Raw genomic sequence first — 14,585 nt, 5'->3', positions numbered from 1 at the left:
ACTGAAGGTTGTGTCATATGAGTTAAGAAGAGGGGAAAGAAAGTTATTCATGGCCTTGGTATCTTTGTAAGGTGAAAGATACAATTTTTCATGTGTCTTTTCCACTTGGTCAATGTTGGAGGCCTTTGTATTCCCTGCTGTTTGTTGGAAAAGGGCATAACTAGCCCTATCTCAAGAGGAGAAAAACTTTTTTCTCTATATGAGATAGTATTTTAATAAGATCACCAGTATTTTGAGTATGATACCATATTATATTCAAATGTTTGTATATGTGCTGTTGGAGTGAGCGCTATAGTCAAGTGTTTGAACAGATAAAAACTGAACATGTTTGTGCCACCTAAGTGTGTCAAGTTCTATAGAAGTAGAAATGCAGTGCGCTTCATAGGCATCTGTTTTACTTGGTTCCCATAGGCTTTCTGACCTACTCTTATTGTAGTATCTTTGCATATATAACTCCGGAGTACAAAAAGTCTAAGTTGTTTTTAATTCCGATAAAATACATATTCCTTCTTGAGTTCTTAGTAAAAATACTCCTAAGTTATATTTATTGGACATCAACAATGTACTAGCACATTGGTTGCATTGTTAGAATTTGCTTGGAGTCTCAGACCATTACCTGCCTCTTTATGAGAAAGTCTTTGGTGTTTACTGTTTTTTGACGCCTTTTTCTTCCCTGCAGCTTGTGCCCCAATTAGTTCGTATACTAAAGAACCTCATCATGTCCGGATATTCACCAGAACATGATGTTTCTGGTATCAGTGACCCCTTTTTGCAGGTGAGCTTGAACGAAAGCTTTAGATATATGGTATATGAGTTTAATATCTTGTTATAGGTCATTTTCTTCCTCTTAAGTTTTTGTTAGGTAGAAATTTGGTAGTTAACCGATTAAACCAATTACATTAATAAATTAATAGTGACACAATTATATGTTTTATTAGATTAACAGAATGGAATTATAGTTGTAATAGTAAAAATTATATACTATATAGAAACAGCAATATACAGTTAGACCTCGTTTTATTGTGCTTTGCTTTATTGCACTTCGCAGATGTTGCATTTTTTTTTACAAATTGAAGGTAAGACCGCCCACCAGCAAAAAGGTTACACCTCGTTTTATTGTGGTACTCACTTTATTGTGGTGGTCTGGGACTGAACCTTCAGTGTCTCTGAGGTCTGCCTGTATTGAAGCTCTGCAGGTGGTGGTCTCTTAGCTGTGGAGTGGCAAAGCGTGGGTTCTCTGATAACTTCATTAAAACACAGAAACACATATGACTTCTCTAAAAACCATGTTTAAGATTCTTCTGTTTGAATTTTGATCATTTCTACTGGGATCTAAGACTATATTTAAGATATTTGAATTTCATACCAAGCAAAGTTTCTTTGTGCCAGACCTGATTTGTTGACATTTCTCATATTTTGCACATTAGGTACGAATTTTACGGTTATTAAGAATTTTAGGACGAAATGATGATGACTCAAGTGAAGCTATGAATGATATATTAGCACAGGTAAGACTAAACTTGTGTTATATTTAATATCCATCTTATTGAAGCAAGGAATGGAATGATTATGGTTATATGGTACAATTTTTATTTTGTGTTTCCTCATTGGTGACTACAATCAATTAAAATGTCTCTTCTTATCCCTGAATATTTGGTTTTGTTTTTTCTTCAACTTCAGGATATTTTTTAGAAGCATTGTTTTGTCATTGTATACCACCTTCTGTGTCTTTTCAGGTTGCCACTAATACGGAGACTAGTAAAAATGTAGGAAATGCTATCCTTTATGAAACAGTTCTGACTATCATGGATATTAAGTCAGAGAGTGGACTGAGAGTAAGTCTTTTTAAAGCTTTTCTTTTCCCTGAATATTTCAGTTAGAATAATTGACCTAGACATTAGCACTTTAGAAATTAATTTCATTTGAAAACTTAACTTTAGAAAGAATATCTTAAATAATAGTTTTTATTTAAGAAAAACACAGTAAAATAACTCAAAATAAGACAGAAGGTACATAGGAAGAAAACGTCTGCCTGTGCCTTTCATGTGTAGACTCTCCATTCTTCTAGTGGAAATGCTGTTGCCATTTTCTGGTGCATTTTTTCAGAGATGTTTTATCTATATTTAAGTGTTTGAACATGTGTGTTTATTTTCTTCCCCACTTTTTAGACCTTCTTGAAATAATTTTACACTTCTAGAAAGTTGCTAAAACAGTTAATTATCAAAACTAAGAAATTAATTTTAGTACCATGCCATTAACTGAACTATGGACTTTATTTAAATCTCACCAATTTTTCTACTGTTGTCCTTTTCCTAGGAAAAGGAAATTCGCCTGCCAGTTTGTGATTTCACCTTGTATTTCATTGTCACATCTCCTTCATCTCCTCCAATTTGTGGCAGTTCTTCTATCATTCCTTGTCTATCATGACTGTGACACTTTCTTTAAATTATTTTTAAATTATTGTATTTGATTTTTAAAAAGAGGGGGAGAGAGGGAGAGAAACATCACTGTGTGAGAGATACATCGGTTGGTTCCCTATCCCACACCCCCAAATGGGGATCTGGCCTGCAACCCAAGCATGTGCCCTGACTGGGAGTCAAACCTGTGGCTGGCACTCAATCCACTGAGCGACACCAGCTGGGGCTAAATTTTTTTTAATTGATAAGAGAGAGAGCGAGGGGGAGCGAGAGTGAAACGTCAGTTTGTTGTTTCACCTGCTCGTGCATTCTTTGGTTGATTCTTGTATGTGCTCTGACCAGGGATCTTACCTGCAGTCTTGGCATATTGGGACGATGCTCTAACCAACTAAGCTACCCAGCCAGGGCCATGACTTTGAAACTTTTGAAAAATACTGATTAGTTACTATTTAGAATGTCCCCCAATTTGGCTCTGATATTTTACTATAATTAGATTGAGGTTGTGCTTTTGGGGCAAGACTATCATAGAACTGATGTGCCTTTCTCAGTATCATATCAGGAATTATATGCTGTATCCGTGTGTCTCACTGCTGGTGATGTTTCAGCCTTGATCATTTGGTTAAGGTGGCTTCTATTGTGTCTTTCCCCTATTAAGTTATCTTTCCCTTTGTAATTAAAAATATTTTGGAAAAGTCCTGACTGGTGTGGCTCAGTGCATTGAGAGCCTTTCTGCAAACCTAAAGGTTACCAGTTTGATTTCTGGTCAGAACACATGCCTAATTGAGGGCCAGGTCCCCAGTTGGGGGCATGCAAGAGGCGAAGGATCAGTGTTTTGCACATCTGTTTCTTTCCCTCTCTCTCCCTCCCTTCCCCTCTCTCTAAGAGGAAAAAAATAATTTTAAGGGAGACACTTCAAGACTATGCAGCTATCTTGTTCTCCTCAGACTTTTACCCATCATTTTTAGTGTCTGTAAGAGATCTTGTCTGCAGTAGTTGTTAATGTTTTCCTATTTTTTTATACTTTTCTGTTTCTCTCATTTCGTCATTAAATAATTGCAATTCTTTTGTAAAGAAGAATTCTCCCTTACGAATTTATTTATTCTTTCAATTATTTATTAATATAAGAATAGCTGTCCCATAGTCTTATAAGAAATTTAGTAACTACAATACCATATTTGTGTATAGGTCTTTTTGTCTTTAAAATTGTGGTATCCAACCCTGGTCGGTGTGTCTCAGTTGGCTAGAGCCTCGTCCCATAGGCAGAAGGTTGGGATTTGATTCTCAGTCAGTGCAAATATTGGGTTGGCTGAAAACTCCATTTAGTTTTGTCTGTAAAGTGAAAGACAGGCACCTTTTTCATTTTCACTAATAACTTTATTGATTGGATATTTTGAGTATGTTGGCTATCTCCTGTATGGTATAACTTTGATTGTTCTCAATTAATGTCTCAATTTGATCACTATAAACTTCACCTGGGCTACCCCACTGTGGAGCATTGTCCAGTGAGAAATCTCCAGCACAAAACTTTGCAGACCAATTATGACATGTTTGATCAGCCACAGCACCTTCTCCATACACTGCACAAATCTTTTTTTGTTTCAGTTACATTTTTACCTTTCTTGAAATAATAAAGCATAATGTACCAAAAACGCGTGTTTTCTTCCATCTTCAATATTAAAATGACTACACAAAAATTCACCAAATTTGATGTTTTTTTTAATGCACGCTGACATGACAGCTGTTACAATACAGTTGAACAAAATTGTTTTGAATGAAGTTAAAGACAACTAAGTGCTACTAGAGCCGTCTTACAGAAAAAAATAAATGAACTTTTTGGCCAACCTAATACTTGGGTTTGCATGTTTGACTTCCCCTCCTGGCAAGTACAGGAGGGAACGAATTGATGTTTCTCTCTCAGATGGATGTTTCTCTCTCCCTTCCCTTCTCTCTAAAAATAAAAAAGCAATAATAAAAAGATTACAGTATCCAAGTAACTTAACCAAATTAGATTAGTTCTTTTCCTCTCCCCACCTTTCAGGCAAAACAGTAACATATGTATATCATCCTGCACCTTACTTTTTTCAGTTAACATTATGTTGGAGCTAGTCCATACTCATGTAGAGAGACCATTCTAATTTTTTAAAAGAAATTGTGGTAGAATATACATAGCATAAAATTTATCATTTTAACCACTTTTAAGTCCTTAGATCAGTGGCATTAAGTACATTCATATTGTTGTGCAACTAACACCATCGTTTATCTTCAGAACTTTTTGTCTTTCCAGTCTATAAAATACCAGCTACCACACAGGTGGCAAACACAAGGCTCGTGGGCCAAATCCCGTCTGGCACCTTGTTTCTACCCAGCGGTAGTGCTGAGCTCCTTGCCCCTAGTTGAGGAATAGTTACATTTATATAGTCCTAAAGTTACATTTGGCCTGTGAAAGGCAACTGTGAGGCTGATGTGGCCCCCAGTGAAAATGAGTTTAACACCCCTGAGCTTGAAATAGTTTGTACCCCACAGAGGCCAGAAAGTGATCCTTAAACAATATAAATATTTAATTTTTCTAGATTTTTAACCTATGCTGTTTTTTTTTTTAGGTCCTAGCCATAAATATCCTGGGTCGTTTCTTATTGAACAATGACAAAAATATTAGGTAAGGCAACTGAAAAATGTCTTGTATTTTATTATTATAAACTCTGTTTTTAAGAGTGACTGTTCAAAGTCACACATGTATTGACTGATGTATCTAGAACTTCAACTGTGGAAACTCAGGATTTCTGTTTTAGTCTGGCCTTAAAACTATTGTTTTGCAAAGAATTTGGGGATTTGCATCATGGATTAATTTTTGCCCCTATTTATATTATAAATCAGGAGTCAGCAGCATGCTTTTTCTGGAAAGGATTGTATGGTTGGTATTTTAGGCTCCGTGGGACTTTGGGTCTCTGTGGCCATTACTCAGCTGTGCCTCTTGGCATGGAAACATAGACTCTAAATGATGAATGTGACTGTTCCGATAAAAATTGATTTACAAAAGAAGACGGCAGAGAGCTGGATTTTTGTAGGGAGCCAATAGTTTGCTGACCTCTGCTCTAAATTAAGAAAAATAAAACATTTCAGGTCACAAATGTGGAATGTGTTTGCCAATTACCGTTAGTTTTTAAAAGTAGGTGAATTTATTAGTATTTTTATATTGTAGTATATCCTGTTTGCCTTTTTTCCTCTTTTAATCAGGAGATAATTTGTTTTCTTATCACGATAAGCTTGAAAAAATGTGGAAGTAATTATTGTAGTACCTTGAATTATCTTCTCTTTCAAAAATAATTTTTGAATACTTGGATTTAACACTCAAATTTTTCTGTCCATTTCAAATAAAAGCAGTGAAAATATAAGTGGTAAAGCTGAAATAATTTCCTCTTGCATTTTGGGGCAATGGCCTGAAAAGGCATATTATATATTTTTGTTTTACTGTTTGGAAGAACTTGAAATAATTGAGGCAGTCACTTTTAGAAGTTTCAGTGGACTTTAACTATGAATGAGTATAGTCTGAATCCGAGGCTTCTCCTGGTTGCTACTGTTTTGTTTTAGATTCTCGTGTCTTCTCTGCCTTTAGAATGTTACCATTATAGTGATTGTCTTTTAACTGTTTAAACGTATATATGCTTTCCTTTAGTCTTTAGGCATTTTCTGTTGTTATTTAGGCAGAAGAAAACTACCCTGAATTTTATATTTTAATTGTCTTTTGCAACTTCGTTTCATCCAGATATGTAGCTCTGACGTCTTTGTTGAAGACTGTGCAGACAGATCACAATGCAGTGCAGAGGCACAGAAGCACAATTGTGGACTGTCTAAAAGATTTGGATGTGTCGATAAAACGGTAACAGATTATTGATCATTTCTCTGCCTCTGTCCCATCTGATAACTTTGTAATAGTTTTGAAAGTGAAAATGTTGATGTTTATGTATTATCATCATTTTCACAGATGAATTCTCTGCCCAGTAAATCCTTTTTAAGAAAGGATTGGCAGGGAGAAATTTAGGTCAATGAAGAAGGCCAGTAAGGAATACTTAAGTGCATCCTGATGTTGTCCTTGGTTCTTTGATAAATTAAAATAGATAAAGATAAGCTGGGCAAGAGATTACTTACCAGGGGTACTGTGCTTTGTGTGCTGGAGGATGAAAATAAGGAGTGATCCATCGGCTAAGTGTTGTATCACGATGCTGAAACTCAAATTGCTGACAGCACACATTTTCTCATAGTACTTATGCTCCAAGATACTAGAAGCAGCCATGTTTCTTAAAACAGTATATCTAGGAATGATGTTAGGTAGCAGATAGCACTTTTAAAAAGCATGAATTTTATCCTCCATGGAGTAAACTACTGGTTCTCTTAGAAAAATTGTAGATGTTTGTGAAACCTAGCTATCGTTGGCCCCAGTGAACTTTTGGTTGTGGTTGTATGTTCAAATCCAGAACAGATTGCCTTGAAATTATCTCTGAAACCCTTCACTTAACAAACACGTATTCATATTGAGTTCCTTTTGTTTGCGAAGAACAGGTATAGGGTGCTTGGGCAATCTAAAGAATAAGACTTAGAGTCAGTAATAACAACTTTTACTTAGTGCTTTTCAAAGGATCTATAAAACATCCTCTGGTTTCTCTGAGCAAGCCATTAAGACTAGGCAATTACTTCTGTCCTCAATGAACAGATTAGTTAAATAACATACAGTCCTAAAGGAAACACATAACTTACTCTAAACGCTACCCCTTGTATAGGGACAGACCTCGGAACAGAAATCAGGCCTTCTGACTCCTATTTGCTTGTTTCTCTATAGTCCGTTACTGGGCTTTGTATTTCCGAAGTAAAACCTGTGTCTTTGCCAGGCCGTGTTGCATTCATTAAGAGCTCAAACTCTGTAGCCAGACTGCTGTATTTCAAATCTTGCCTCTGCCCTTAACAGACATGGCCTACTAACTTAACCTTTTAGTGCCTCAGTTGTCCCATATGTAAATGCAGAGGTTTTAAGAGAACCCACCTTATAGGGTTATGCAGGATTAACTGGATTAATGTAAGTAAAGTACTTAAGCACTATATAAGAATTATCTTTCTGTGAGAAATACATTAATAGATAATTAATATATTTAATATATTTAAAGATTTTTTATTGCTTATAAATTTAGCTAAAATGACAGTACTTTCTACACATTAAATTGGTATTTTTGAAATTCAACTTATATACCATGTTTAAAATTACCAATCAAGTACGAAAAGATGCATATCGTAATCTTATAACTTTTATATGTTAAACATTTTCATTTTGTCTTGGTTGCCAGTTTGACAGGCAGTTATAGAAACTTTTATTTGCCCTCATAGCACATGCCCTTTTTTCCTTTTTGTGGCCCTCATTCTCTCTTTCAGTTTTTTCCAGCTTTATTGAGATGTTTGACATATAACATTATGTAAGTTTAAAATGTACAATGCATTAATTTGACAGTTATATATTGCAAAACAATTACCATACCATAGCATTAGTTAACACCTGTGTCAAATTACATAATTGCTATTTTTTTGTGTGGTGAGAACATTTAAAATCTACTTTCTTGGCAAATTTTAAATATATGATACTAACTTGAACTAACTAAGCTGCACATTAGATCCTTAGAACTTGATTATCTTGTAACCGGAAGTTGCTACCCTCTGACCAACATCTGCCCCCCTCCCCCACCCCTCAACCCTGGTAACCACTGTTCTAGTCTCTGTTCCTATGTTTGGCTTTTTTGCTTTCACATTTAAGTGATACATGACAGTATTTGATTTTCTCTCAGTTTTTGTACTTAATGTAATTCCCTCAGGGTTTGTTTTTATTCTGATTTTCCACATATCTTTTGATGTTAACTGTTACGTTATCTTTGGACAGAAGTGGGTATAATAAAAGAGTGTGGTGACTTTATATATTACATTTTTAAGGAATAATATAGAGAGATACTATCTTTGGGTAATATATTTGTTGCCTCTTTTTGAGCCTTTTAAGTATTTAAAATTTACTCTTCATACAATAGATTGTTGAACCCAAATTACACTGTTGGTCAGTCATGTCACTCTTAGGGTTATTTGAAGGAAGTGTTGAACAAAGATTCAAAATAGAATAACTTCGATAACTTTCGTTATCTTGCATGGAAAGATTGGGATCATAGGATCATGCAAGGACATTAACATATCTATCTGCCTGTGTGTTCAGAGAGAATATACCTACGTCTTTGTTTCATTCCCACAGTAAATATAACAGTGATTTTTGTTGTTTTTTTAATTCTTCCTTTGCAAGGCGTGCAATGGAATTGAGTTTTGCCCTAGTGAATGGGAATAATATCCGAGGCATGATGAAGGAATTACTTTATTTTCTGGATTCATGTGAGCCAGAATTTAAAGCAGACTGCGCATCTGGAATATTTCTTGCTGCAGAAAAGTAAGATTTAATTTTTACTTTTATTAATAAAAGATGCTTGGATCTTTTAAAAGCATCTTCAAAACATGGGGGACATGTTGTAGACTTGTTTAAAACATGTAACATTTATTTCAAGCTCCCAATTGGGAATTAGCTTTGAGAAGGTCATTATAGCAAGCATTTAAATTTAAGACGATTTGCCATCCCCCCACCCCCCCGCATCCAACTTTTCTAAAAGTAGGGATTTATAATGCTCCCATATTCTGTTCTTTAACTTCTTATTTGTGATGCCTTTTTTTTATGAGGATATAGAAGTTCTGTGTATAACTTTTAGGAAGTTTTACACAGAAGTTTTTAATCTTAATACCTCAAGATTTTGGTAGTACAGTTATTTGTCTACTTTCCACTATGAATTTAAAGGAACAAGTTTCTAGTCCTGTTGTTGCCTGGGTCTGAGAACAGTCCCTTTTCTTCTTTCTTCTCTGTCCTCTCCAGCCCTGACTTCATGATTTGTTTTCTGAGACAGAGTCCCGTTTCTTAGCCCAGCAACTCAGATAATGTAAAACATCTGAGTTTGACAGTGCGCCATTTCAGTACCCTGTGAAATGGGTATTGCTGCTAGATTTGAGGGTGAATGTCTCCAAATACAGTCACTTATGACTGTAGCCAGGATTTTTTAAAGTAATGGAACACAGTATAATTTACAGGTTCCAGTTTCTCACCTTTATTTTCTTAGGTATGCACCTTCCAAACGATGGCATATAGACACAATTATGCGTGTTCTGACAACGGTAAGTAGCACTTTTTAAAAAAAGAATGTTCATCTTTAAGATCTTGTTTATTTTTAGAGAGAGGGAAGGGAGGGAGAGAGAGAAACATTGATGTGTGGCAGATACATTGATCGGTTGCCTCTCAACACACCCCCACTTGGGACCTGGCCTGCAACCCAGCCATGTGCCCTGACCAGGAATTGAACGGGTGACCTTTTGGTTTGCAGGCAGGCACTGAATACACTGAGCCATACCAGCCAGGGCATGTAAGTAGCTTTTTTAAGTCAACATGCTACGTGCTGGATGTGCTGATTAAGGGGCAGACCAAGCCCTCGTTCTCATGAAGCTTACGTTCTAGTGGGGGAGATAGGAGATTCTTGGGGACGTGTGTACGATACTCTCAGGCAGGGAAGAATGCTATGAGAAAACAGTACAGCAGCATGAGGGACTAAGATGTTGGCAGGGAGGGTGGGATACTGGGCATTATACCAAGTATTTTAAGTGGAGTAGTCAGGGCAGGTCACTCAGAGGAGCTACCATTGGGGTAGAGAATTTGTAGAAATTAACCGCTCAAGATTTGGAAAAAGACTGTACACTAATCTGCCTAACTGTTGTGGCTCAGTTGGTTGGGCATCCATACACATAGTGAAAGGCCACTGGTTTGCTTCCTGGTCAGGGCACATGCTGGGTGTGTCGATTTCAGTCCCCGATTGCGGCACATACTCGAGGCAACAGATTGGTGTTCCTCTCCCTCTTCCTCCCTCCCTTCCCTTCTCTCTGAAAGACAAATACAATATATATATTTTTTAAAAAGTATACTAATATGAAAGAGTAGCAGGTGTCACAAAGACCTTATTAGGTAGCAATAAGCTTGGTCTGCTTGGAGAGCAGTAAGGCAAGTGAAGGCAGAGCATGGTGTCACTGACGCAGGGACTAGATTCCATGGGGTCTCACAGGACTTGGAGGTTCATTTTGAATATGTTTGGAAACCACTCCAAGGTTCTGAATGACTACATTTATTCTGGACTTAAAATTACAGTTTTATAAGGTTTTTTTTTTTTTTTGGTAGTCTTCCAGAGTTTTGGAGTATTTCTGTTTATCATTCAATTACTAGAGTACAAATGAAAGTGTAGTGGCGTATAAAGAAACTATAACTATGTCTAATTACGTTACCAACTGTAGATACTGTAAAGGAAAACACGAACAAATTCGACCATATTAAAATGTAAAATTCATGTTGCAAAAGGGAAAAATTCACAAAGTTGAAAGGCAAATGAAGCCCTGGCTGGGTAGCTCTCAGTCGGTTAGAGCCTCATCCCTGAGACACCGGAGTTGCAGTTTCGACCCCCCAGTCAGGGCACATACAAGAACCAACCAGTGAATACCTGATGTTTCTTCCCCATTCTCTCTTCCTCTAAAAACAGTAAGTTAAAAAACAAGTGACTAGAGGAAAATCATTGTAAAACATAACAGCATATTAATATTTTAACTTATAAATGATTTACAGTTAGTAGGAAAATCAAACACTATAATGGAAACATTGACAGTTGAACAAGCAGTTCACAGAAAAAGAAGGAAATGGCTAGTTAACAATTAAAAATAGCCTTATTAGTAAAGAAATAGTAAGTAAAGTAAAAGTGAGGCATCACTTTACACTTACACTTTTTAATCTAATTCTTAGTATTAGCTAGAAAATAGAGAAACAGGTAGTACTCTTCACTTTAAGTGTGAAATGTACCATCTTTCCAGAGTACGGGGTGGGTAGCATGCAGCGAAAGTCTCAGTTTGTATCTTTTAGCTCATCAATTCAAGTTTTAGGACTTTATCTTGGAAAAATAAAAGAACAAATATACAAAATGTATATGCAATGGGCATTAAGTAAATTATGAAATATCTGTAGGAGGACATACTGTTATGAGGTATATATGATATATATATAGTATATACATGTATGCACACAGACACATAATTGTTGCTATGGATTTGTCTTTGACATACTAGTTTTCTAGTTTACCCACAATGAATTAATTTTGTTGAAAATTAAAAGCTAGTAAATGTACTTACTAAATGGGGAAATAGTATTCTAACAAAAGATGTGAATCATGACACATTATTTTCAGGCTCAAAAGAAGGGGAAAATTAGAGCTTCTGAAGAAAAATGTTTATCAAAATTCCAAACCATTTTTAAAAATGCTCCTACTTTTCGTTTTTCCTGTTGACCCATATTCTTTTATTACAATCATATGATTTTTTTTTTAGCTTGTTGATGTGCAGGATTACAGTAATCAATTTTTGATTGTTAAATCACTTTTCATCCCTGGAATAAATCCCACAGGGGTTATATGATACATAATTCTTTTTATAGATTGTCGTTTATTTTGTTGATATTTTAAAGGACCTTTGCATCTATGTTCATGAGAGATACTGATATTTTTAATAATTTTCCCAATGTTTTCTTTGACCCATGTGTTATTTAGCAGTGTGTTGTTTAATCTCCAACTATTGAGGGATTTCTCAGCTGTCTTTGTGTTACTGCTTTTTCATTTAATTCCATATGACTTCTGTTCTTTTAAACTTAAGATGTTTTTTATGGCTCAGAACGCGGTCTGTCTTGGTGAATGTTCCAGGTAAGCTTGAGAAGGAGGTGTGTTCTGCTGTTGCTGGATCAAGTTAGTCTGTAAAAATGTCAGATCCTTTTGATGCTTTTATTTCAAACACTCTGCTCTTCTTCCCTTAGAATGTAAATTTCTAAGTTAAACAACAAAATACCTGCCTTGTAGCTCCCCACCTTTTCTTTTTTTTTAAATATATTTTATTAATTATGCCATTACAGTTGTTCTATTCCCCCCTTCATTTCCCTCCACCCTACACATCCCCTCCCCCACCATTCCCCCCTTTAGTTTATGACCACGTGTCTCAAGTTCTTTAGATTCTATATTTCCCATACTATTCTTGCCCTCCCCCCTATCTATTTTCTACCTAGCATCTATGCTACTTATTTTCTGTACCTTCTCCCCCCTTCTTCTTCTCCCACTCACCTGTTGCTAACCCTCCACGTGATCTTCATTTCTATGGTTCTGCTCCTGATCTAGCTGTCCTCTTAGTTTGCTTTTGTTTTATCCTCTTAGTTTGCTTTTGTTTTATCCTCTTAGTTTGCTTTTGTTTTAGGTGCGGTTGTTAATAACTGTGAGTTTGCTGCCCTTTCACTGTTCATCTTTTTTATCTTCTTTTTCTTAGGTAAGTCCCTTTAACATTTCATATAATAAGGGCTTGGTGATGATGAACTTCTTGAATTTGATCTTATCTGAGAAGCACTTTATCTGCCCTTCCATTCTAAATGAAAGCTTTGCTGGATAGAGCAATCTTGGATGTAGGTCTTTAGATTTCATGACTTGGAATACTTTTTTCCAGCCCCTTCTTGCCTGTAAGGTCTCTTTTGAGAAATCTGCTGACAGTCTGATGGGAACTCCTTTGTAGGTGACTGTCCCCTTATCTCTTGCTGCTTCTAAGATTTTCTCCTTCATTTTAATCTTGGCTAATGTAATGATGATGTGCCTTGGTGTGTTCCTTCTTGGGTCCAACTTCTTTGGGACTCTCTGAGCTTCCTGGATTTCCTGGGAGTCTATTTCCTTTGCCAGATTGGGGAAGTTCTCCTTTATTATTTGTTCAAATAAGTGTTCCACTCGTGGCTGTTCCTCTTCCCCTTCTGGTACCCCTATAATTCTAATGTTGGAACGTTTAAAGATGCCTGAAGGTTCTTAAGCCTCTCCTCATTTTTTTGAATTCTTGTTTCTTCATCCTTTTCTGTTTGGTCATTTTTCTCCTCCTTCTAGTCCACTCCTTTGATTTGAGTCCCAGTTTCCTTTCCATTACTATTGGTTTCCTGTGCATTTCCATTCATTTCAATTAGTTTAGCCTTCATATGTTCCTCTAATTTGTGACTAAAATCAACCAGTTCTGTGAGCATCCTGATCACCAGTGTTTTGAACTGTGCATCTGAAAGTTTGGCTATTTCTTCATTGCTTAGATTTATCGGCTCTGGGGCTGAGTTGTTGTTGAGCCATGTTTTGATCTGTTTATGTATGAGGAGCGGAGCCTTAGTTGTTCACTAGGGCGGGGCCACCTAGGTCGCTGCTTTCTGCTGCTGGGGCCTGCGCGGTCTGTGTCACTGCTCGCTCCTTCACCAGTTTATCTGCACTCGAATGTGTGACCACAATCATACCTCAGTGGGTCAGCCCGCTTCTCCACACCTGGGATCCGCCTATGGCTGCTGGCACACCTGGGTTGTGTGCCCGGGTAGGTCCCGTGGATCTTTTCCTGCCCGACCCTGCTCTGCTGCTGGCTCTGCCCCTCTTACCGGTTTGGCTGAAGGATTCGTTGTTGTCAGACTTCCGTGTATTTCAATTTTCTGTGGTTTGGCTGTGTTTTTGTTGCTTAAACTTTGTTGTTTTTAGGTGTGGTTGTGTGAGAAGGCACAGTGCTTCCACCTACGCCTCCATCGTGGCGGAAGTCTGTCTTTGTTTCTTAACATTAGTGGGTATCTTAAAACAATTGAGACTTTTTAAAATTTCCCTTTTTTCTTTGCAAAATACACATCATTAGGCCTCGTCTCAGTCTTTTAAAATTTTCTTCTTATTTTTAAAGATTTTCTTTATTGATCTTTAGAAAGATGAGAACGGAGGGAGAAAGAGAGGTAGAGAAGCATGGATAGGTTGCCTCTTTCACTCCCCCAACTGGGAAACTGGCCTGCAGCCCAGGCATGTGCTCTGGCCAGGAATTGAACTAGTGACCTTCGGTTCACAGGCCAAAGCTTCATCTATTGACCCACACTAGCCAGGGCTCAGTCTTGTCAATCATGTCTCTTCTGTCCAGTAATGGGAGATTGACCCAGATGGGTTGATATTAGGCCCAGGTTTCACTGGATGTTCTGTGCAGCCTGGCCGTCATAATGCTCTA

At 36.9% G+C, this 14,585-nt stretch overlaps 1 protein-coding gene and 1 non-coding gene across 6 annotated transcripts in view; both read left to right on the top strand.

The window, feature by feature from the left end:
• The window catches only part of AP1G1 (adaptor related protein complex 1 subunit gamma 1), a 76,141-nt gene that overhangs the window by 43,655 nt on the left and 17,901 nt on the right, over positions 1-14,585 (top strand). For 4 of the 5 annotated variants that reach the window (XM_053666586.1, XM_053666585.1, XM_053666587.1 and 1 more), the window contains 7 exons: positions 680-775; positions 1,428-1,508; positions 1,737-1,835; positions 5,018-5,073; positions 6,181-6,294; positions 8,740-8,880; positions 9,596-9,650. In XM_053666586.1, coding sequence (XP_053522561.1) covers positions 680-775; positions 1,428-1,508; positions 1,737-1,835; positions 5,018-5,073; positions 6,181-6,294; positions 8,740-8,880; positions 9,596-9,650 — 642 coding nt within the window. The remainder of the gene's footprint in view (positions 1-679; positions 776-1,427; positions 1,509-1,736; positions 1,836-5,017; positions 5,074-6,180; positions 6,295-8,739; positions 8,881-9,595; positions 9,651-14,585) is intronic. The other variant, XM_053666588.1, reaches the window with a different exon arrangement.
• On the top strand, positions 6,580-6,665 carry LOC119063176 (small nucleolar RNA SNORD71). Its single transcript, XR_005085111.1, has one exon. It is a non-coding gene; the product is annotated as a small nucleolar RNA SNORD71 (small nucleolar RNA).

The sequence above is a fragment of the Artibeus jamaicensis genome, unplaced genomic scaffold, assembly GCF_021234435.1.
Source record: "Artibeus jamaicensis isolate MK-2021 breed Jamaican fruit bat unplaced genomic scaffold, CSHL_Jam_final contig_464, whole genome shotgun sequence".
Taxonomy (NCBI): domain Eukaryota; kingdom Metazoa; phylum Chordata; class Mammalia; order Chiroptera; family Phyllostomidae; genus Artibeus; species Artibeus jamaicensis.
The sequence above is the reverse complement of the archived record's forward strand: the minus strand, read 5'-3'. Positions and strand labels throughout refer to the sequence as shown.